Consider the following 24,850-nt stretch of genomic DNA (forward strand, 5'->3'; position numbering starts at 1 on the left):
GTAGCTCTACTTACATCTATATGTTTATGGTACACTGGACTTCCTTACCTGTAGCTCTACTTATATCTATATAATTATGGTACACTGGACTTCCTTACCTGTAGCTCTGCTTACATCTATATGTTTATGGTACACTGGACTTCCTTACCTGTAGCTCTGCTTACGTCTATATAATTATGGTGCACTGGACTTCCTTACCTGTAGCTCTGCTTGTATCTATATATTTATGTTACACTGGACTTCCTTACCTGTAGCTCTGCTTACGTCTATATATTTATGATACACTGGACTTCCTTACCTGTAGCTCTGCTTGTATATCTATATGATTATGGTGCACTGGACTTCCTTACCTGTCGGCTCTGCTTATATCTATATAATTATATTACACTGGACTTCCTTACCTGTGGCTCTGCTTACGTCTATATATTTATAATACACTGGACTTCCTTACCTGTAGCTCTGCTTATATCTATATAATTATGGTGCACTGGACTTCCTTACCTGTAGCTCTGCTTGTATCTGTATAATTATGGTGCACTGGACTTCCTTACCTGTAGCTCTACTTATATCTGTATAATTATGGTACACTGAACTTCCTTACCTGTGGCTCTGCTTATATCTATATATTATGGTACACTGGACTTCCTTACCTGTAGCTCTACTTACATCTATATGTTTATAATACACTGGACTTCCTTACCTGTAGCTCTGCTTATATCTATATAATTATGGTACACTGGACTTCCTTACCTGTGGCTCTGCTTACATCTATATATTTATAGTACACTGGACTTCCTTACCTGTGGCTCTGCTTACATCTATATATTTATGGTGCACTGGACTTCCTTACCTGTAGCTCTGCTTATAATCTATATAATTATGGTGCACTGGACTTCCTTACCTGTGGCTCTACTTACATCTGTATATTTATGGTACACTGGACTTCCTTACCTGTAGCTCTGCTTACGTCTATATGATTATGGTGCACTGGACTTCCTTACCTGTAGCTCTGCTTACGTCTATATGTTTATGGTACACTGAACTTCCTTACCTGTAACTCTACTTACATCTATATATTTATAGTACACTGAACTTCCTTACCTGTAGCTCTGCTTACGTCTATATATTTATAGTACACTGGACTTCCTTACCTGTAACTCTGCTTACATCTATATATTTATAGTACACTGGACTTCCTTACCTGTAGCTCTACTTACATCTATATATTTAAAGTACACTGAACTTCCTTACCTGTAGCTCTGCTTGTATATCTATATAATTATGGTGCACTGAACTTCCTTACCTGTAGCTCTGCTTACATCTATATATTTATGGTACACTGGACTTCCTTACCTGTAGCTCTACTTACGTCTATATGTTTATGGTACACTGGACTTCCTTACCTGTAGCTCTGCTTATATCTATATATTATGGTGCACTGGACTTCCTTACCTGTAGCTCTACTTACATCTATATAATTATAGTACACTGAACTTCCTTACCTGTAGCTCTGCTTACATCTATATAATTATGGTGCACTGAACTTCCTTACCTGTAGCTCTGCTTATATCTATATAATTATGGTACACTGAACGTCCTTACCTGTGGCTCTACTTACATCTATATAATTATGGTACACTGGACTTCCTTACCTGTAGCTCTGCTTACATCTATATATTTATGGTACACTGAACTTCCTTACCTGTAGCTCTACTTATATCTATATAATTATAGTACACTGAACGTCCTTACCTGTAGCTCTACTTACATCTATATAATTATAGTACACTGAACTTCCTTACCTGTAGCTCTACTTATATCTATATAATTATAGTACACTGAACGTCCTTACCTGTAGCTCTACTTACATCTATATAATTATAGTACACTGAACTTCCTTACCTGTAGCTCTAGTTACATCTATATAGTACACTGAACTTCCTTACCTGTAGCTCTACTTACATCTATATATTTATAGGATTGGGATTTCCCGCACTTTGTCTGTGATCTCGACATAAAGCTTCCCGGTATGCACGTGTCGTCTTTTAAATTTAGGATGTTTCAAAAGTACGTCGGTATTCCAGATGTCGTCTTTCACATTACAGGTGAGATTAGATATAAACAGACACCAGTTGTGAGATTAGGTAATCAAATATAATATAAACGATGCGTTAAATGGACGTTATTAACCCTAATTTGACTCGTGGATATCTGAATGTGGTGTCAATGTGTGAGAAGTAAGTTTGAAATTTGAAACTGTCATCACAAACACTAACTTTCACTCGTTTTCTGTTTGATGTTTCGTACCCGTGTCTTTTGTGGCTCGATAACAGTATATTTTAAAAGTACAGTAAAAGCTGTTTGTGATCTTAATGTGATTCAGAGTTTCTGTTCCACGTGCCAGTTAATGGTTGTCTATATCCTTTTTAATTGAAAAATAAAGAACATAGTAGCATCTGTGATGGTTAACTGGTTAAATTAGGCTAATATAAATATTTGTGCTTCTAGGAAAATGGTTTAACTATGGAATCATCGTAGTCGTTATGATTTTAGACCTGAACATGTGGAAGAATCAGATATTCTATTCTCCGGAGGCATATGGTCAGTACATAGGACCTAGCCATAAGGTGTATACTGTAGCTGACCAGGAAGTTCTAAGAACAGGTAAGGCGACAACCATACACAGTCTAGATATTAAATCTATTAATAAGAAATACACTGTATATTCTCTATATTAAATCTATTAATAAGAAATACACTGTATATTTTCTATATTAAATCTATTGTAATTTCCAGAAATACACAATACAATTTATATATTAAATGCGTTATAATTTTTAGAAATACACTGTACATTTTATGTATTAAAAGTATTATATCTTCCAGGAATACACCGTACATTTTGTATATTAGAGGTATTACAACTTCCAGAAATACAGCGTATATTTTATGTATTAAATATATTACAATTTTCATAGATGTATATTAGGGACTGCTAGTCTTGACTAGTTTTGTGCGAAGTTCAAAACAGTATATATCACTTTTGGATTTTGTTATTGGCGAGAGAAGAGATAAGCAGCTATTTTGTGGGCGCTTAAGAAGTATGAACGTATAATGTGTTGTGATTGATATTAGACGGTCTCGTTAAGGCTCAGACAGTGGTATAGTGTATTGAAAGAAAAAAACAAACTGAAAAGTAATAACATTCTGTTGCGGGACATACAGAAAAACATACAGAGAAAATCCTACAAACATAAAACTAAAGAAGGAGAGGTGCAAGGCTTCTTGAAGCAGACAACATGTCGGCTACAGAAGAAAAGCGAGAAATATATGTCGTACAGTTTTATACTTACTGCATGGCGACACCTAGTGGCACGTCAAGCAGCTATTTCTTATGACTTCAAAAATATATGAGTTGCTTAGCAACATTTGAGTTTTGCTCATGACTTATAATTCATTATGCAATTATTGTAGTTTTTAAAATTATATTCAAAACCACTAGCCTATTTGTTCCCCTTAAAATATGTGAACTCTAATAATTTTATATTATTTAATCAACGAAATCTCTCCACCAGAGGGACATTTCTCTTCCACTGTTATAGTTAACTTCCATTGGCATTCATTACGTACTCACTTATATCATGTCGTGTTAATTAAGCTGTGATATTTCTTTAGGCTCATATTAGAGACATGAAAATGTGGTCTACTTATGTATATATGTGAAAATGTATTCACACTTTCAACAAATGCTCGTCATAACCTCGAAACAGAAAAGAAGACCCATATATACATCACCGTTGAAGCGCTGAGTGTGATAAAGTTAACGTATGGGGGTGAAGTCTGGTTTTATCAGTATTTTAGGGTGCTCCACTCGAATGTTGAAGGTCACGAGTTTGAATCTCCGTTACACCAAACATACTCGCCTTTTCGGTTGTGGAGATGTCATAATATAACAGTCAATCCCACTTTTCTTTGGTAAAGACCAGCCCAGGAGTTGGCTGTAGGTGGTGTTAACTCGCTACTTTCCTTCTAGTTTAGTTGTGCTTAATAGGAAACGACTAGCGCAGATCACCGTCCGTCATGTAGGTTTGGACGAAATGTTAATCAAACATAAATCTGTATATCCCAGTGTACCTGTCCTCAGCTGTTGACCCTCCAATAATACTAAGTATAATCATTTAAACATTATCATAAAGCTATGTTGGGGCAGTTTAATTCGGACTTTTTTGTTTATTTGTTTTAAATTATCATTTTTTTTTATTGTGATGTTTGTGTTTTATTATAGCAAAGGCACATCGGGCTATCTGCTGAGTTCATCGAGGGGAATCGAACCCCTGATTTTAGCGCTGTAAATCCATGGACTAACCACTGTACTAGCGAGGGACTTTTATTTTGATACTTCATTCTTCACTGTGACTACTGCCATCTAGTGATTCAAAGTTTACTCGAATAATATTCGTGGAATTTTTTCATTAATTTTCAAGAAAACAGCGTTGTATTAAACTGGTTTTATAAAGAAATTGAATAAAAAGTAACTCTTTTAGTCAGTAAATACTGTTTTTTAAAATACTTATGACTTAAAATGAGTAATTAATATGATCTGACATTATTGAAATCTATCAGGCTGTGAACAAATCTTCACCAAATTCGTACGGAGGCTCACTCGGTCCATATTGATGGATCTTCAAAAATCCGATATGGAGGTTCATTGGGTCTATGAGGAAATGCATACAAATGTTCGATTTCGCATTTTGCTGTTTTATGGTTGTTTTTGCGATTTCATGTTAACACTACATCTCCCCCTGTTGATGGATCTTCACCACGTTTGACATGTAGGTTTGTTAGGTCCATGCGGAGATACATGCAAATTCTAGGTTTTGTGTTTTGAAGTTTTCATGGGCGTTTTTGAGTTTTTTACAATTAAATTTTTATAAAGGAAGCAACTTTTCATGTCATCAGATAACTTTTCATTAATCAAGATAAATTTACATAACTTCCGTGTTTTTGAGTGTTTGGTAAACTTGTATCTACCTGTAGTACAGAGTTGAGTACATTGTATTAAAACGATCTTCGATAATTACTACCTCCAGTCATGCTCTATCTGACAACAGTGCATCTTGACAAGAGCCCTGCAACATAATTTCAATTGTGAAATTGTGCATCAGAAAAGCAGTCATTGTCAAAAGAACATAATTCCACCTGGAAGCTTTCCATAAGTCACCAAGTTTACTAGAACGTCAGTGTTCTGGTACTCATTTCAAAAATTCAAACTTTATATTTTTGCGTGTAATATAGACGAGTGCAACCCAGTGCTGGACCGTGAATCTAATATACTTGTAATTTGATGCGCTTCCCTTTGTTACCAAGAACCACCTTGCACTTTGTTACAGTGGGTGCATTATAAGGGTGTCAGTCAAAACCCACTATTCGATTAGTGTAGCCCAAGAGTTGATAGTGGGTGGTGTTGGCTAGCTGCCTTCCATGTATTTTGTTATTTCAACATTAGAGTGATTGATAAATTTACTTCTCGATTACTCAATTACCTGCAAGTCTGAACTGCTAGCTACAATGGTATGAGGATTTGACTGATTCACGATATAGATTTCAATATGTAAACTGACTTACAGAAATGAAATTAAAAAGTGATTATGTCGACTATACAGAACAAATAAATTATTAATATTTGTTGTAGTCTTATAAATATAAGTTTGGAGTTTGAATAATAAAAAAATGAGTGTTTATTTGAAGATCATGCTGTTTAGCAGAAAAGACACTTGTATAGGGGTCGTGACCCTGTTCTGAAATATTACTTAATACGTAAGACAGATTCATACAGCACCAATGTTTGCGACAGAAATCACATTAAACTGCAAATGTCATTGCGATGCTTTAACAGTGCTATGTTTTTTTTGTTGTTATTTTTTCTGTGGGTGGGCGGAGAAGTAGCTGCCTTCTTTGTTTCATTATTGCATCTTTTTGTTGTTACTTTTTGGGGGGTGGGGTGGAGAAGTCGCTGCCTTCTTTGTTTCATTATTGCATGTTTTTGTTGTTACTTTTTGTGGGGTGGGGTGGAGAAGTCGCTGCCTTCTTTGTTTCATTATTGCATGTTTTTGTTGTTACTTTTCTGTGGGTGGGGTGGAGAAGTCGCTGCCTTCTTTGTTTCATTATTGCATGTTTTTGTTGTTACTTTTTCTGTGGGTGGGGTGGAGAAGTCGCTGCCTTCTTTGTTTCATTATGGCTTCTTTTTGTTGTTACTTTTTCTGTGGGTGGGGTGGAGAAGTAGCTGCCTTCTTTGTTTCATTATGGCTTCTTTTTGTTGTTACTTTTTCTGTGGGTGGGGTGGAGAAGTCGCTGCCTTCTTTGTTTCATTATTGCTTCTTTTTGTTGTTGTTACTTTTTCTGTGGGTGGGGTGGAGAAGTCGCTGCCTTCTTTGTTTCATTATTGCTTCTTTTTTGTTGTTGTTACTTTTCTGTGGGTGGGGTGGAGAAGTCGCTGCCTTCTTTGTTTCATTATTGCTTCTTTTTGTTGTTGTTACTTTTTTCTGTGGGTGGGGTGGAGAAGTCAGCTGCCTTCTTTGTTTCATTATTGCTTCTTTTTGTTGTTGTTACTTTTTCTGTGGGTGGGGTGGAGAAGTCGCTGCCTTCTTTGTTTCATTATTGCTTCTTTTTGTTGTTGTTACTTTTTCTGTGGGTGGGGTGGAGAAGTCGCTGCCTTCTTTGTTTCATTATTGCTTCTTTTTGTTGTTGTTACTTTTTCTGAGGGGGGTGGAGAAGTCGCTGCCTTCTTTGTTTCATTATTGCATGTTTTTGTTGTTACTTTTTCTGTGGGTGGGGTGGAGAAGTCGCTGCCTTCTTTGTTTCATTATTGCTTCTTTTTGTTGTTGTTACTTTTTCTGTGGGTGGGTTGGAGAAGTCGCTGCCTTCTTTGTTTCATTATTGCTTCTTTTTGTTGTTGTTACTTTTTCTGTGGGTGGGGTGGAGAAGTCGCTGCCTTCTTTGTTTCATTATTGCTTCTTTTTGTTGTTGTTACTTTTTCTGAGGGGGGTGGAGAAGTCGCTGCCTTCTTTGTTTCATTATTGCATGTTTTTGTTGTTACTTTTTCTGTGGGTGGGTTGGAGAAGTAGCTTCCTTTGTTTCATTATTGCTTTTTTTGTTGTTGTTATTTTTTCGGGGGGTGGGGTGGAGAAGTCGCTGCCTTCTTTGTTTCATTATTGCTTCTTTTTCGTGTTTCTCATAATCTTCTGGCTATTACATAGCTGTTGTGAACTCCGAAACGTGCTACGTTGTTAACAGTTCATGTATTCTGATGAAATTAGGGTGCAACTGTACTCCCCTCCCGTACTTCAAGACTTTTCTGAAATGGCGCCACCGTCAAAACGCATCAGCTGTATTAAGCATACCAGTGGATAAAAGTCTATCCAAAATAAATGAAGTAGAAAACCTTAAGAAATCTTTTATGGATAAATTAAGAGGAATGCCAAAACAAAAGATTCAGGCTAGTGGATTTTTTATAGAACGTGAAGTGTTAAAACGTTTTATGACTGATAGGCTAGTTTAATTATATCTTCACGCTTCGCAAACAGAACTTGTGAGATAGAATTATACAGGCTAACTTTATTTAATTTTAAGCATAGCGATGTTATCAGTTATTTGTTTCATTCAAAGAAAGCCTTAGTGGGAATTTCTAATAAATTCAATAAACCGATCTATATCTTCATACCTGAAGAACTAACCGCATTAATGTATTATTCATACATATTTAACGTTGTGTGAAGCTGTGTGCTATCATTGCTGAATATTGTTAACAGGTGGCGACATAAACATACTCTTGTTTAATTTGAAATACGAGTACCTATTACCCCCTAACTTCCTTATATGTTGTCATCTATTCCTGAAAAGTTTTAACCCTCTAATTTATAAACTTGTTTTTATAGCGTTCACTACCGCTAGGAGTCTACGTATTAACTTATATTGAGTAATTTTATGTTTTTGACAGATAAAGCATTCAGTGCCAAGAAGTGACCACAAATACATAAAGGACCCCTCATTATATTTAGTGGAATTAATTGCAATACTGAATATATTTGTATTTGTTTGGTTTTGTTGGCTTTTTCTGAGTGATTCGTATCTTGTTCGAGGCCTTGTCACCAACAAAATTATGGACCCCGAAATAATTTTGTGATGAATAGTCAAGAAAAATGGGATTTATAAGCACATTAATACCCTCGTGCTACAGTATTTCTGTAATTACGTGAGTGTTTATTTCAGTGTGTTTGTTTTATTAATAATCTCTCCAGTGGTACAACAGTATGTCTGCAGACTTACAACGCTAGAATCCGGGTTTTGATTCCTGTGTTGGAAAGGACACAGATATCCCATTGGTGTTACTTTGTGCTTATGTTCAAACAAATTATTAATTATAAAAGTCTCTAACACCTGTACTCAGTATCAATGATTTACTTTGAAGTATCACCAAAGTTTTTGCATAAAAGAACATTGTGCTAATGCAGTAATAATAAACAGAAAAACAATGATTTATAAGCATACTGAAAAACCTCTTTATATATAGAATATAGTATATAAAATATTTTTCACTTTTCAAAATTTTCAATTTAAACAGATAGGATTTTTTCTGCCTTTTTTATAATTAAATTTTGGAAATTTCAAGATAGTTCTATGCGTTAAGGAGAGATGTCGTACTAGTACACTTGCGTTTGAACTTTATAATTGAAGTTTCTGTTATCATATGCTGCTCAAACACACAAAAATCATGATTCAAGATAAACATTTTGTTAATTTTAATGCACTAAACGTTATAACATTTGAAAATAATATTCCAATTGTCATTTCAAGGGGCAAGTCATTACAAGGAATGTATTTCCTGTTCATCTGACACAGTTGATTCACAGGATTATATAAGCACTAAAATTGACACTACTAAGATATAAAACTGTTATTCAAATTTTACATTTTCCACAAGCTTACAGGTAAAGTGAAATTAACATGTACACGGAATTCAGAACACACATACTTACAGCAATTTGTCTGCCCCATGGTGTGGTTTCCTATATGTCATTAGGGGACCTCCCAGAGAAGGTTCTGTTTTTCCAGTTTACCTCCTCTAGGATCGAAACATCTACCCACGTGTTCACTTTTACTAGGATCATTTTGTGGACATTTCTTCTGATGCTGGTGTTTGGGTATGGTGCTCATGAAACCCTGGTGTTACTGCAATGTCCTTGTTTGGCTTTGGAGTGCGTCCCTTCGTAGGGCTTCATGGTGGGTGGGGTCAGAGACCACTGAAATATTCTTTCTTTATTATAGATCTCCCAAAAAAAATAAAAAAATAGTGAAAACAGCTATAGGTAAATGATCAGGTCTTGTAGATTCTGAGCAGTAAGCTTCAACCTCTTCAACACCTGTACTTCAACATTCTCTTTCAGACAAATCTTCAGCAAGGCCCTCTAGTCCTTTCTGACTCTCATACGTCAGTCAGAAAGCTTCGTTCTGGTGACATATTATATTGGTGGAAACATCTACTCCTAAACACAGTGAACTCCTCTTGCATTCGAAAGCCATTGGGGAAAAAAACCCATTGAGGTTACCCCCATGTTACTTTGTATTCATCACGAGGAGTTATTGTTGAAAGGGGTTAGAAGAACATCCTCGAATCAGAGATCCTTGCTGGTTTTCCACCCAAGGAGTTTCTGCAGTGAGGTGCAAAGATGAAGTTATGATGCTGACCAATGCCCTTATTTTGACGTCTACATCGCCACGTCCATCTGCCCCGACAAGGCAAGTTACAGGAAACATTTCTGAAACCTGCTGATACAGTCACCTTTCGACAATTTTCTTTGTACAGAAATGACAGGTTGTGTGATGGGTGGCACTGCTGGTCGATCAGCATGTGCCAACCCCGTCTTTGCCACTGAACATACCTTTGTAGGCCGTAGCCATCGGTGTATCCTTGGGTCATAACATCACTATTTGTTCTCTCTACTTGTCTCCTGGAGACATATGATCAATCAGACCTTGATGCTCTCATTGAACAGTTGCCATCTCAATTTTTAATCCTGGGAGACTTAAATGGTCATCATCCCCTCTAGGAAGGTGCTGATATTCATGGGAGGATCGCACCATAGAGTGTATGCTCTGAGATCACAATCTTTGTCTCTTTAATACTGGTTCTTTTACTTATTTTTATGCACCTAATCAGTCTTTCACTGCAACTTATCTCTCGGTCTGCTCCTCTTCACTATTTTCCCACTTATCATGGAGGGTTGACAGTAACCCACGGAGAAGTGATCATTTTCCTATCATTTTGAGAGAGACTGGACGTGGTCAATGCCACACGACCCGCGTGCCTTGGTGGAAGCTAGACCAAGCCAACTGGCCTTCTTTCACTGCTGTCGCGGAACTTGATCCTACCGTCGTCTGTAAACCATCTATAGATGACTGCGTGGCAGCAGTGACTGACTGTATTATCCAAGCAGCAGCTCAATGTATTCCTAAAACTTTTGACACGTTTTCCACGGTATCCTCGTCGATGGTGGAATCCTGCCTGTCACATGGCACAGAAGGCTCAAAAACAGGCCTGGGACACTTTTCATAGTTATCCCACATTTTGAACCGCATCACTTTTCAGTGGGCTTGTTCACATGCTCGGCAAGTAAGACGCCACAGCCAGAAGAAATCTTAGATTAAATTTACAATCAGCATCTCTTCTACCACCAGTTCCAAAGTCATATGGGAAAAGAATCAAGATTCGAAAGATCAGAGGGCAGTATAATACTGTCCCCCTTTCAATCTTGCTATCTGATGGCCACGAAGTTGCTGGTGCCCAGAGCATCGCCAATACTCTGGGAGAAAGCTTTTCCCAGGTATCTGGCACTTCTGCTTCATCCTCCATCTTCTTAGCCATCAAAAGAGCGATCGCCTCTTTCCTTTCGGTCTGATCGTCTCTATCACTATAATCGCCCCTTTACACTGGTGGAACTCAATCTGGCTCTTCATGAATCTGGCAGTACATTGGTCGGACCTATTGATACACACTACGAGTTGCTGCGCCATCTCTCTCCTGCTTCTCTTGCTATTCTTCTGGTTGTTTTTTATCGGATCTGGCAGGAGAATGTTTTTCCTGATGGTTGGTGCCAGGCTATTGTCATATCTTTCATTATGACTGGGAAGGATCCCAAGGTTCCTTCAAACTATCGTCCAATTGCTTTGACGAGTTGTCAATGTAAAAACCTTGGAGAAGATGGTTAATGCCCGTCTTGTTTGGTTTCTTGAATCAAACATCCTTCTCTCACCCATCCAGTGTGGGTTCTGACGACAGCGCTTCACTGTGGATCACCTACTTCGACTTGAAACGTCGATTAGAGAAGCCTCTCTCTCAAGTGACAACATCTTGTGTCAGTATTCTTTGGCTTTGAGAAGGCTTGATACTACACGGGGGTATGGAATTTTGCGAGACCTCCACTGCGTAACCATTTGCCCATTTTTATTAAAAATTTTTAATGGGCAGGCAATTCCAAGTTTGTGTGGGTTCGACACTTTCCCATTCTTTCCTACAGGAACTTGGAGTCCCTCAGGGCTATGTCTTGAGTGTCACACTTTTCAGTATAAAGATGAATGCCATTACTGAACAACTCCCTCCTACTGTTTCAAAAGGGCTCTATGTTGACGACTTCCACATATTGTGTCAGTCGTTGAACATGAGGTTTATTGAGCGGCAGCTACATACTACCCTCAGTAATTTAGTGAAGTGGGCTGCAGCAAATGGCTTTAACTCCAAAACCGTTTGCATGCACTTTTGCCGCCAGCAGGGTATTCACCTCAATCCTAAACTCTGTGTCAGTGAAGTTGTGCTTCCCGTGGTTCCTGGATCAAAGTTCCTGGAGCTTATCTTTGACTATAAACTGATCTTTATACCACATATCAATCAAAGTTCTTGGAGCTTATCTTTCACTGTAAACTGATCTTTATACCACATATCAATCAAAGTTCTTGGAGCTTATCTTTGACTATAAACTGATCTTTATACCACATATCAATCAAAGTTCTTGGATCTTATCTTTCACTGTAAACTGATCTTTATACCACATGTCAATCAAAGTTCTTGGAGCTTATCTTTCACTGTAAACTGATCTTTATACCACATATCAATCAAAGTTCTTGGAGCTTATCTTTCACTGTAAACTGATCTTTATACCACATGTCAATCAAAGTTCTTGGAGCTTATCTTTCACTGTAAACTGATCTTTATACCACATGTCAATCAAAGTTCTTGGAGCTTATCTTTCACTGTAAACTGATCTTTATACCACATATCAATCAAAGTTCTTGGAGCTTATCTTTCACTATAAACTGATCTTTATACCACATGTCAATCAAAGTTCTTGGAGCTTATCTTTCACTGTAAACTGATCTTTATACCACATGTCAATCAAAGTTCTTGGATCTTATCTTTCACTGTAAACTGATCTTTATACCACATGTCAATCAAAGTTCTTGGAGCTTATCTTTCACTGTAAACTGATCTTTATACCACATATCAATCAAAGTTCTTGGAGCTTATCTTTCACTATAAACTGATCTTTATACCACATATCAATCAAAGTTCTTGGAGCTTATCTTTCACTGTAAACTGATCTTTATACCACATGTCAATCAAAGTTCTTGGAGCTTATCTTTCACTGTAAACTGATCTTTATACCACATATCAATCAAAGTTCTTGGAGCTTATCTTTCACTATAAACTGATCTTTATACCACATATCAATCAAAGTTCTTGGAGCTTATCTTTCACTGTAAACTGATCTTTATACCACATGTCAATCAAAGTTCTTGGAGCTTATCTTTCACTGTAAACTGATCTTTATACCACATGTCAATCAAAGTTCTTGGATCTTATCTTTCACTGTAAACTGATCTTTATACCACATGTCAAAGTTCCTGGAGCTTATCTTTGACTATAAACTGATCTTTATACCACATATCAATCAAAGTTCTTGGAGCTTATCTTTGACTGTAAACTGATCTTTATACCACATATCAATCAAAGTTCTTGGAGCTTATCTTTCACTGTAAACTGATCTTTATACCACATATCAATCAAAGTTCTTGGAGCTTATCTTTCACTGTAAACTGATCTTTATACCACATATCAATCAAAGTTCTTGGAGCTTATCTTTCACTATAAACTGATCTTTATACCACATATCAATCAAAGTTCTTGGAGCTTATCTTTGACTATAAACTGATCTTTATACCACATATCAATCAAAGTTCTTGGAGCTTATCTTTCACTGTAAACTGATCTTTATACCACATATCAATCAAAGTTCTTGGAGCTTATCTTTGACTGTAAACTGATCTTTATACCACATATCAATCAAAGTTCTTGGAGCTTATCTTTCACTGTAAACTGATCTTTATACCACATATCAATCAAAGTTCTTGGAGCTTATCTTTCACTATAAACTGATCTTTATACCACATATCAATCAAAGTTCTTGGAGCTTATCTTTGACTGTAAACTGATCTTTATACCACATATCAATCAAAGTTCTTGGAGCTTATCTTTCACTATAAACTGATCTTTATACCACATGTCAATCAAAGTTCTTGGAGCTTATCTTTCACTATAAACTGATCTTTATACCACATATCAGTCAAAGTTCTTGGAGCTTATCTTTGACTATAAACTGATCTTTATACCACATATCAATCAAAGTTCTTGGATCTTATCTTTCACTGTAAACTGATCTTTATACCACATGTCAATCAAAGTTCTTGGAGCTTATCTTTCACTGTAAACTGATCTTTATACCACATGTCAATCAAAGTTCTTGGATCTTATCTTTCACTGTAAACTGATCTTTATACCACATGTCAAAGTTCCTGGAGCTTATCTTTGACTATAAACTGATCTTTATACCACATATCAATCAAAGTTCTTGGAGCTTATCTTTGACTATAAACTGATCTTTATACCACATATCAATCAAAGTTCTTGGAGCTTATCTTTGACTATAAACTGATCTTTATACCACATATCAATCAAAGTTCTTGGAGCTTATCTTTCACTGTAAACTGATCTTTATACCACATATCAATCAAAGTTCTTGGAGCTTATCTTTCACTATAAACTGATCTTTATACCACATATCAATCAAAGTTCTTGGAGCTTATCTTTCACTGTAAACTGATCTTTATACCACATATCAATCAAAGTTCTTGGAGCTTATCTTTCACTATAAACTGATCTTTATACCACATATCAATCAAAGTTCTTGGAGCTTATCTTTGACTATAAACTGATCTTTATACCACATATCAATCAAAGTTCTTGGAGCTTATCTTTCACTGTAAACTGATCTTTATACCACATATCAATCAAAGTTCTTGGAGCTTATCTTTCACTATAAACTGATCTTTATACCACATATCAATCAAAGTTCTTGGAGCTTATCTTTGACTATAAACTGATCTTTATACCACATATCAATCAAAGTTCTTGGAGCTTATCTTTCACTGTAAACTGATCTTTATACCACATATCAATCAAAGTTCTTGGAGCTTATCTTTCACTATAAACTGATCTTTATACCACATATCAATCAAAGTTCTTGGAGCTTATCTTTGACTATAAACTGATCTTTATACCACATATCAATCAAAGTTCTTGGAGCTTATCTTTCACTATAAACTGATCTTTATACCACATGTCAATCAACGTTCTTGGAGCTTATCTTTCACTGTAAACTGATCTTTATACCACATGTCAATCAACGTTCTTGGAGCTTATCTTTCACTGTAAACTGATCTTTATACCACATATCAATCAAAGTTCTTGGAGCTTATCTTTCACTGTAAACTGATCTTTATACCACATGTCAATCAAAGTTCTTGGAGCTTATCTTTCACTGTAAACTGATCTTTATACCACATATCAATCAAAGTTCTTGGAGCTTATCTTTCACTATAAACTGATCTTTATACCACATATCAATCAAAGTTCTTGGAGCTTATCTTTCACTGTAAACTGATCTTTATACCACATGTCAATCAAAGTTCTTGGAGCTTATCTTTCACTGTAAACTGATCTTTATACCACATATCAATCAAAGTTCTTGGAGCTTATCTTTCACTATAAATTGATCTTTATACCACATGTCAATCAACGTTCTTGGAGCTTATCTTTCACTGTAAACTGATCTTTATACCACATGTCAATCAAAGTTCCTGGAGCTTATCTTTGACTATAAACTGATCTTTATACCACATATCAATCAAAGTTCTTGGAGCTTATCTTTGACTATAAACTGATCTTTATACCACATATCAATCAAAGTTCTTGGAGCTTATCTTTGACTATAAACTGATCTTTATACCACATATCAATCAAAGTTCTTGGAGCTTATCTTTCACTATAAACTGATCTTTATACCACATATCAATCAAAGTTCTTGGAGCTTATCTTTGACTGTAAACTGATCTTTATACCACATATCAATCAAAGTTCTTGGAGCTTATCTTTCACTGTAAACTGATCTTTATACCACATGTCAATCAAAGTTCTTGGAGCTTATCTTTCACTGTAAACTGATCTTTATACCACATGTCAATCAAAGTTCTTGGAGCTTATCTTTGACTGTAAACTGATCTTTATACCACATATAAATCAAAGTTCTTGGAGCTTATCTTTCACTGTAAACTGATCTTTATACCACATATCAATCAAAGTTCTTGGAGCTTATCTTTCACTGTAAACTGATCTTTATACCACATATCAATCAAAGTTCCTGGAGCTTATCTTTCACTGTAAACTGATCTTTATACCACATATCAATCAAAGTTCTTGGAGCTTATCTTTCACTGTAAACTGATCTTTATACCACATATCAATCAAAGTTCTTGGAGCTTATCTTTCACTGTAAACTGATCTTTATACCACATATCAATCAAAGTTCCTGGAGCTTATCTTTGACTATAAACTGATCTTTATACCACATATCAATCAAAGTTCTTGGAGCTTATCTTTGACTATAAACTGATCTTTATACCACATATCAATCAAAGTTCTTGGAGCTTATCTTTGACTGTAAACTAATCTTTATACCACATATCAATCAAAGTTCTTGGAGCTTACCTTTGACTATAAACTGATCTTTATATCACATATCAATCAAAGTTCTTGGAGCTTATCTTTGACTATAAACTGATCTTTATACCACATATCAATCAAAGTTCTTGGAGCTTATCTTTGACTGTAAACTGATCTTTATACCACATATCAATCAAAGTTCTTGGAGCTTATCTTTCACTGTAAACTGATCTTTATACCACATGTCAATCAAAGTTCCTGGAGCTTATCTTTGACTGTAAACTGATCTTTATACTACATATCAATCAGCTATGAGTCAAGTGTACAAGGGCACTGAACATCCGCCGTGTTCTCTCTTCCACCTCTTTGGGAGCAGATCGATGTTCTGTGATAAAGATATATCATGCTCTCATTCGATCGAAACTGGACTATGGGTCTCTGGTCTTTAGCTCTGCCAGGACCTCGGACTTGGAGATGCTGGACCCCGTTCATCATCAGGGGCTTTGGCTCTGCACGGGGGTTTTCTGCACTACCTCAGTCCAGAGTTTGTACACATGAACCTTCCTTACACCTTCACCATTTCCAACTGTCTTTACTGTATGCTTCAAAACTTTGATTTTACCACAGCATCCCACCTGAGGTTGTGTTTTCATTCCTCAGTAAGCCATGCTTTTTCATAACAGATGATCTGCCATTGCTCCTTTTGGTCTTCATATCCAGGAACAGTTGGATGAATTGGGTCTGTCCTTGGATAACATTGCTGTATCTACTGTTCGGCCCATCCCACCATGGTTTATTACTATCCCCAAGTGTGACCTTTCTTTAAGTCATCTGAGAAAAGCAGACGCTCCCGATTGGAAATACTGTCTGTTATTTGCTGAACATCTTTCGAACCATCCTCCGTTCCTATTTATACAGATGGTTCGAAATCAGGTGACTGTATGGGCAGAAAATCACCTCTACAGTTTTTGTGTTCATTACCAAACTCTACACCATTTCTTTTGCCCTGGATCGCATAAAACTTAGCAGTACTTGAATTATACTATTTATACCAACTCACTTAGCTCTCTACTGGCCCTGGAATCGCTTCACGTTATTTCTCACCAATGTTCAAAACCGACTGGCCTATTTCTCTTTAACATCTACTTCTCTCCAGTTCTTCTGGATACCAGGCTACGTTGGTATTCGTGGGAACGAGCTTTATGACACTGCATCTAAGTCTGTCTGCTCTGGTACTGTCACGGCCGTGCCTGTTCTATATTCAATACTCGGCTCTGCGCCAGTTGGCAGTTGACTCTGAAGTGAGCAACGTGAAAACAAGCTTTTCCAAATAAAACCCTGTATTGGACTTTGGCTGCCTTGCTTCCGTAAGGCTCGGAAAGAGGAAGTTGTTATAACTAGACTACACATTGGTCACAGTTTTTAACTCATCGTTTACTTTTATCTGGAACTGATGCACCAGTGTGTAGTTTGTGTAACACTCAGGTCACAGTAAGCCACATCTTACTGTCATGTCGTCGTTACAACTCTTAACGACAATATCATTTTAAGCATGTTGTGTCCCAAGGAGATGGTGACACTGTCCCCATAACAAATGTTTTTAAGGGCTATTGACCTTTTTAACACTATTTGTTTTTAATTCAGAAATTAAACTTTGTTTCATTCCTTTTTACGAAATTTAATAATTTTACTTTAATTTTGGCGCAGATAGTCGAGTTGCTTTGCGCCATGAAACGCCAAACAACCAACTAATCAACCAGTTTGTCTGAGTAACTCCATTGTATAAATTTAATGAACTTACATCCCTAAAATCTGAGGTTAAATTCCCTTGTATGGAATTCTTTTAATTTAAGTTGCTGTTTAACGCCTACCAAGTTTTGTTCATAGATTTCTTGTTAACGTCATTTTAATTATTGTACCACCGCTGTTACTGGTTAATCAGAGCCTTTGAAATATTGATTAAGAGTCTAATCACAAACTTAACTTTGGAAAGCCTTTCTTTTTAAATCACTACACAGATAAAATAACCTATTGATCTTTAACCAGGTAACACGACGTTGTGGACGTACGAGGTGCGATCTAGCGAGATTAATCCAAAAACGAATAGAACTTATGTGGCAGACGATATGCTGATGAATTCTCGGTATCTCAACTATCCACTGTCGATTAAAGGAATGGCATTTATCCCTTCGCTACTAGGCTTCGTATTTTTCGGTATACTCACTTACTTGTACGGCCGTTTCCCGCCGAAAACTGACGCAACAGCAGGAGGAAGGCTTAAGAAAAAGAGCAGCTGGAGACGAGAACGAGGCAACAGTCACCGAAAATACGCCCTCTATCATATTGGAATATCTGATTTGAGAAAACTGAAACGAAAAAAATATAGGGCAGAGAAAAGGCCTCACAAAGAAGTGGTAGTTTCGTGGAATGAAAATGTGGGTACATCAACAACTTGTAGCCCATGATTTAACTTCTTACAAATGATGGCACAATACAGCTTTTATACATCAAGAGTTTATAACTTTAAAATATAAGGAAAATGTATTTTGTTGTATTTTTGCGGTAATATTAAGTAGATGAATACTTGTTATTCATGTTCACACTCTTAATGTTAGGGTTAACGATTTGAAAGTGAAACGGGTTATGAAAAACAAATCATTAGGGTCTCATTTCAGGTTTGCTTATACCTCTTCCAAAATAAATATTTTTTACGGGTTTTCTGATACCTGTACAAAACAGATACTTGATTTCAGGTTTTCTTAGAGCCGTACAAAACGGATATTTTATTCCAAGTTTTCTTGTACCCGTAAAAAACAGATATCGTATTTCAGGTTTTCTTATACCCCTATGAAACAGATTTTCTTTGCCAGTTGAAAAACAAAAACAACATAAATTATAAGGTAGAAATAACGTAAAATGTACTTTAAAATGTTGTTTTCTTATCTTTAAGGCCTTAGGGAAGTTAGTGAAAAGGTTGTAACTTATTTTTAAATTAGAATATTGTTTAAACGTAGAGACATCTACCTTTTAACTCCCACCTATTATTTAGTGAAATATTTTTAGTTGTATAAAATGTGGCTGAACATATATTCTTGACAATTTCAGTAAAAGTTTTATTGTTTGTTTCAAGATTTATGAAATGTTACATCGGTGAATATTTAGTGTGGAAATAATAGCTTTCTTCTTCTGTAGTCACTGAACGCGCACACGCTTCTGTTCTTCACGTGGTCAGGCCCAGCTTATTTATCAGGCACATAAGCACAGTGCCTAGGGCTTAAACGAAATTTCAAACCAGAATTGTTAAGTAATATATACCTAACTTAACTAACTTTTGGTTTAACTATTCGTAGGCCATACTATCGTCTGGATCCGGCACTGCAGTGGTAAACTCATCTGATAAAGTAAAACGCAAAAAAAACAACATCAATTGAAAGCTTTTACACTAGATGTCACTGTAGTCGATATATGTTGTCGGGAGTAGAGTCGCATTACAGCGACTTGAAATTAAATGTTGTAATTAGCGAACTTTTGAAAAAGGTGTGATAAAAACTACACACTTGCATCAGTTACATAGAGCACTCTACACACGACAAATATGAACACTTCACACAACATATTGAACGTTTCTAACGTTGATAACGTGACGTAGTTCACCCACAAGGTACATGTCAGTTATTTTTTTATAAAAACTACACACTTGCATCAGTTACATAGAGCACTCTACACGACAAATATGAACACTTCACACAACATATTGAACGTTTCTAACGTTGATAACGTGACGTAGTTCACCCACAAGGTACATGTCAGTTATTTTTTTATAAAAACTACACACTTGCATCAGTTACATAGAGCACTCTACACACGACAAATATGAACACTTCACACAACATATTGAACGTTTCTAACGTTGATAACGTGACGTAGTTCACCCACAAGGTACATGTCAGTTATTTTTTTATAAAAACTACACACTTGCATCAGTTACATAGAGCACTCTACACACGACAAATATGAACACTTTACACAACATATTGAACGTTTCTAACGTTGATAACGTGACGTAGTTCACCCACAAGGTACATGTCAGTTATTTTTAGTTCTTTTTTTCATGTTGAGCTTCCATTAGATTAAAGAAAATGCCTCCACCACATTGTAAATCTGCAAACACACGATGCTTAATCTTGGATTTCGATACCCATAGTGGGCAAAGCACGAATAGCCCATTGTGTATCTTTGTTCACAACAACAAAAACCGACCAGAATTTATTAAAATTGATTTCTTACTGTTTCTGATTGTAACAAATATTACGTTAAGAATGTGGTTGGTATATCTTAGTTCCTATAAGGGGAGGGTGAATGGTGTAGTCACTGTATCTTAATTTTAAAAGACTGTGTGTAATTGGTACGTCTTAATTTCCGCTACGTGTTGGTGGTGAAGGGTGTAATTATTATATGTTAATTTAATTAAGAGGTGAGTAATTTCCATAATAAAGACCTTTCTATTGCAGCTGCAATAGGTCACAATTTTTCCTTCTGGGTGAAATGTGTTAATATTTATCACTAAGGGATGAACGAACATTTTAATAGACAGTGTATACTGTTTCCCTTGTTAACATCACAGTTCATTGGCTTGTTCGTGTGAAGGACCAAAGACGTGGAAACTGAAGGTTTGGAAAGTATTTTACTAAATTTTTACACCTCTTGTACATTACCAACGTAGCAGGTTCTTAATAAAGTGTGCGTTCTTTCGTTGTTGACCCTCTGGTGGTCAACATTTATAAACTATATATATCAAGTGTATTTGGGTAAAACCAAGGAGTCTTAATAAGAGGAGTGCCGCTCTTTAATATCAGGGAAATTGAAGATGTACAATTTTACGCTGACCGTTTGGTGGAGGCCTGGCGTGGCCAGGTGGTTAAGGCACTCGAATCGCAATCTGAGGGTCGCAGGTTCGAATGCCCGTCGCACCCAAACATGCTCGCCCTCTCAGCCGTGGTGGTGTTATAATATTACGGTCAATCCCATTGTTCGTTGGTAAAAGAGTAGCCCAAGAGTTGGCGGGTGGTGATGATTAGCTAGTCGTTCTTAATTTAGCAGTGTAAGACTAGAGGGAAGGCAGCTAGCCCTCGAGTAGCTGTGCGCGAAATTCAAAACAAAATGGGCTATCCGTTATATCAACCGCTGGGAATCGAACCCCCACATTTTAGCGTTATAAGTTAATACTTACCGCTATCCAACTGGGGGGTTAATAAGTAAAATAATGCTGGAAGTGTAAAGTTACACAATGGTTCTGCTCGCCATTAGTATCGAAACCAGAATTTTAGAGTTATAAACTCGCAGATTTATCACTGAAGAGAAAACAAATGTCGTTTTTAAAGTCAATGAAAAATTAAATCGAGTCAACGATTGTAATTTCTGCTGATAAATGTGGCTTTGCTTCATTTTCTTGGAATTTAAATATCAAACTTTTTTTAACATTTTCAACATTTTATTCACATATTTCCGTTATTTCGCTCGAAAGTACAACTCAGTTCTCGGATTATCAAACTCAATGTTGTAATTAATTATTAATTAAATGTATTATAATTGTTAACTAATAATAGAAACGTTGTGCTTACCTTCTGTCAAGCATAGAGTTTATTATATTAAATAACCCGCTGGATCATTTGTAGGTATGAAGGTTTATAACGCTACAAATCACGTTTTGATGCTCACGTTGGACACGGCACAAATAGCCAACTGTGAAAGTTAAGAGTTTGGTAAGAAACAGACGTGCATACAAAAGTTGATAACGTTATTTTGCTAGAAATAAGCAGTAAGCATAACATTATTGCAGATTGCGGTAAATAAAAGACCCCTTTTTTAACCTTTGCCCGCATGAAATCTAGTAAATTATGTTCCACATTTGAATGTGTTAATTTTTCTACTAAAAACACAGTAAACGTTCACGTGTGATCACAGAGTGTAATATTTTATTTTATAATAAATAAGTGTTCGATAGGAGAATGATCCAACAGATGGCGGTAGAGGGTGTTGACCAGCTGCCTTTCCTAAGATAACTCCCGAGTAGCTTTGTGTGGCTTTCAACTAGTAAAGCGGTAAGTCTACGGATTTACATCGCTAAAATCAGGGATTCGATTCCCCTCGGTGGACTCAGCAAATAGCCCGATGTGGCTTTACTATAAGAAAACACACACATACTTCAATTTTATCTCAGCAGATGGACTCAGCAGATAGCCCGATGTGGCTTTGCTGGAAGAAAACACACAAGCTTTGTATGAAATACCACAAACAAAGAAACAAACCTTTCCACGTTTCACATAGTTTTATTGAGTATAGTAGATGTTAATTCAAATTGAGTATTCTTGCGAAATTGTTTTTATTGTACTTACTCGCACAATATAAATCAGCTGTTCCACGAGACAAATTAATATAAACCAGATACATAATATTTTTAAAATAAGGATATTTTATTTATTAACTTGGAGGAAGGTACTTTTAATATCGATAACATTTTGTAAAAAATAAAATTGCCCTGTTATTTGCCATATAAAAAAATGAACTACGTAATATCTTTGTAGTTTCTACTTCGAAAGTAGTGACAATAGTATAGAATATGATCTTCAGTACGGTATCACAAAATATTCCCCACAGTCAAACCCTTACCGTGGGTGGTGGGTGGTGGGGCGGTGTTGACTGGCTGCGTTCTCTGTGGTCAGTATTTTGAGACTGTGAATTGCGATGGACATTCTTAGTGGCTTTATGATAAATACAAATAAAAGACGTCATTGAGTAAAATAGAAGTTATTAGTATATGTGACGTAATAAAACGTCATATTTCGGGTATGACGTAAAGATGACGTTATGAGAATATACGTGAGGTATAGCATCAAGAAATTGGAATGGAATAAAAGTATTTATACAAAATCATCGTGTTCTCTTCAGAACGTTTCGATTACAGTTTTAAATTGTTTACATGTTCAAATGCCAGACACAAATTGTATTTAAATAAAAGCCTATTCTTGTTACCTCTTTCGAAGAGCAGTTTGTTCTTCTCTGTGTGCGTTTTGTAGGTTCCTGTATATCTGGTATACAAATTTAGATTTGTGATTTATGTGTGTTCGTATATAATAATATATATATATATATATATTTTATGCTAAATATAAAACAATATTTAGTAAATTGTATATTGTGTTCTGTAACTGCTGTTTCCTATTACAAAAGTTTGTTACTTGAATGCGGGTATTAAAATGTGTATGTTGGAGTTGTTTGTCAAAATCTTTACTCAACCAACATATGACTGACCAATCTTTACTCAACCAACATATGACTGACCAATCTTTACTCATCCAACATATGACTGACCAATCTTTACTTAACCAGCATATGACTGACCAATCTTTACTCAACCAACATATGACTGACCAATCTTTACTCATCCAACATATGACTGACCAATCTTTACTCAACCAACATATGACTGACCAATCTTTACTCATCCAACATATGACTGACCAATCTTTACTTAACCAGCATATGACTGACCAATCTTTACTCAATCAACATATGACTGACCAATCTTTACTCATCCAACATATGACTGACCAATCTTTACTCAACCAACATACGACTGACCAATCTTTACTCAACCAACATACGACTGACCAATCTTTACTCAACCAACATATGACTAACAAGTCATTACTCAACCAACGTATGACTGACAAGTCATTACTCAACAAACACATGCCTGACAAATCTCTATTCAACCAACATGTGGCTGGCAAGTCTTCACTGAACCCACACGTGACAGTTCTGTTAAACTTGATATCGGTAAATTTATCATTGTTTAAGAACACCGTATAATTATCAAAATGATCACTTCGTAATATAGTACAATTCGTAACTCTGGCGATTACATCTAAACTTAAGTAAAGCAAAATCACTCTTCCCATCGAGAAATCAAATAAATAAGAAACTCAAACATTACTCACAGACCAAGAAAAATCAAAATACTTGAGATGTTTTCCACATGAGTTACTTAAGACCAAAATTTCGGAACTTTGTACCCTTCGGCTCCCCCAGTGGCACAGCGGCATGTCTGGGGACTCAAACCTGTGGTGGGCAGAGTATAGATAGCCCGTTATGTAGCTTTGTGAATAATAACAAACTATTGTATTCTTCTGTTATATGTAGAGACTAATAGAGGAGCTAACAACGGTTCGACCTTCTTCAGCCATCGTCAGGTTCGCAAAGAAAGAAAATAAATGACATCAACTACCTCATTCATCAAAGACTCCTTTAATTTCAAATCGAAACTTAATCAACTTTATCATAAAGTCTTAATACCCAGTTTCGATGTCAGAAGTTCCAACCACCAAGGTAGCCTTAGAACTCTATATCCGAGACCCTAACCCATCAATAGACATTCCCAGCAACCCTCATAGAATTCACCACAATGAAGACAAACTTCATGTTCAACAACCACAACTATATATCCAACGTATAAGCACGCCCTCTACATTCTTACACTCATATATTTAAAAACGTCTGGTATGGGTATAGACGGCACTAATAGAGGAGTGAACTCGGTCATCATCAGGTTAAGAAAGAAAGAGGTAACTAACCGATAGCTGACCACATGTTTGAAGGGGGCTGTGTAATTGAGTGTGGGAATGTAGAGGGCGTGCTTAGATGTTGGATATATTTATTAATATCGGTATAAAGGTGTTCCTT

The 24,850-nt window shown here is 36.2% G+C and overlaps 1 protein-coding gene across 2 annotated transcripts in view; it reads left to right on the forward strand.

The window, feature by feature from the left end:
• The window catches only part of LOC143256436 (transmembrane protein 117-like), a 138,970-nt gene extending 118,503 nt beyond the window's left edge, over positions 1–20,467 (forward strand). The window contains exons 6-8 of one of the 2 annotated variants that reach the window (XM_076513666.1): positions 1,979–2,105; positions 2,509–2,664; positions 18,155–20,467. In XM_076513666.1, coding sequence (XP_076369781.1) covers positions 1,979–2,105; positions 2,509–2,664; positions 18,155–18,573 — 702 coding nt within the window. In that variant the 3' untranslated portion in view covers positions 18,574–20,467. Of the gene's footprint in view, positions 1–1,978; positions 2,106–2,508; positions 2,665–4,285; positions 4,635–18,154 lie in introns of those variants that run through there. The other variant, XM_076513667.1, reaches the window with a different exon arrangement.
• Positions 20,468–24,850: the final 4,383 nt, after the last annotated feature.

This window comes from Tachypleus tridentatus, chromosome 7 (assembly GCF_004210375.1).
Source record: "Tachypleus tridentatus isolate NWPU-2018 chromosome 7, ASM421037v1, whole genome shotgun sequence".
Taxonomy (NCBI): Eukaryota; Metazoa; Arthropoda; class Merostomata; order Xiphosura; family Limulidae; genus Tachypleus; species Tachypleus tridentatus.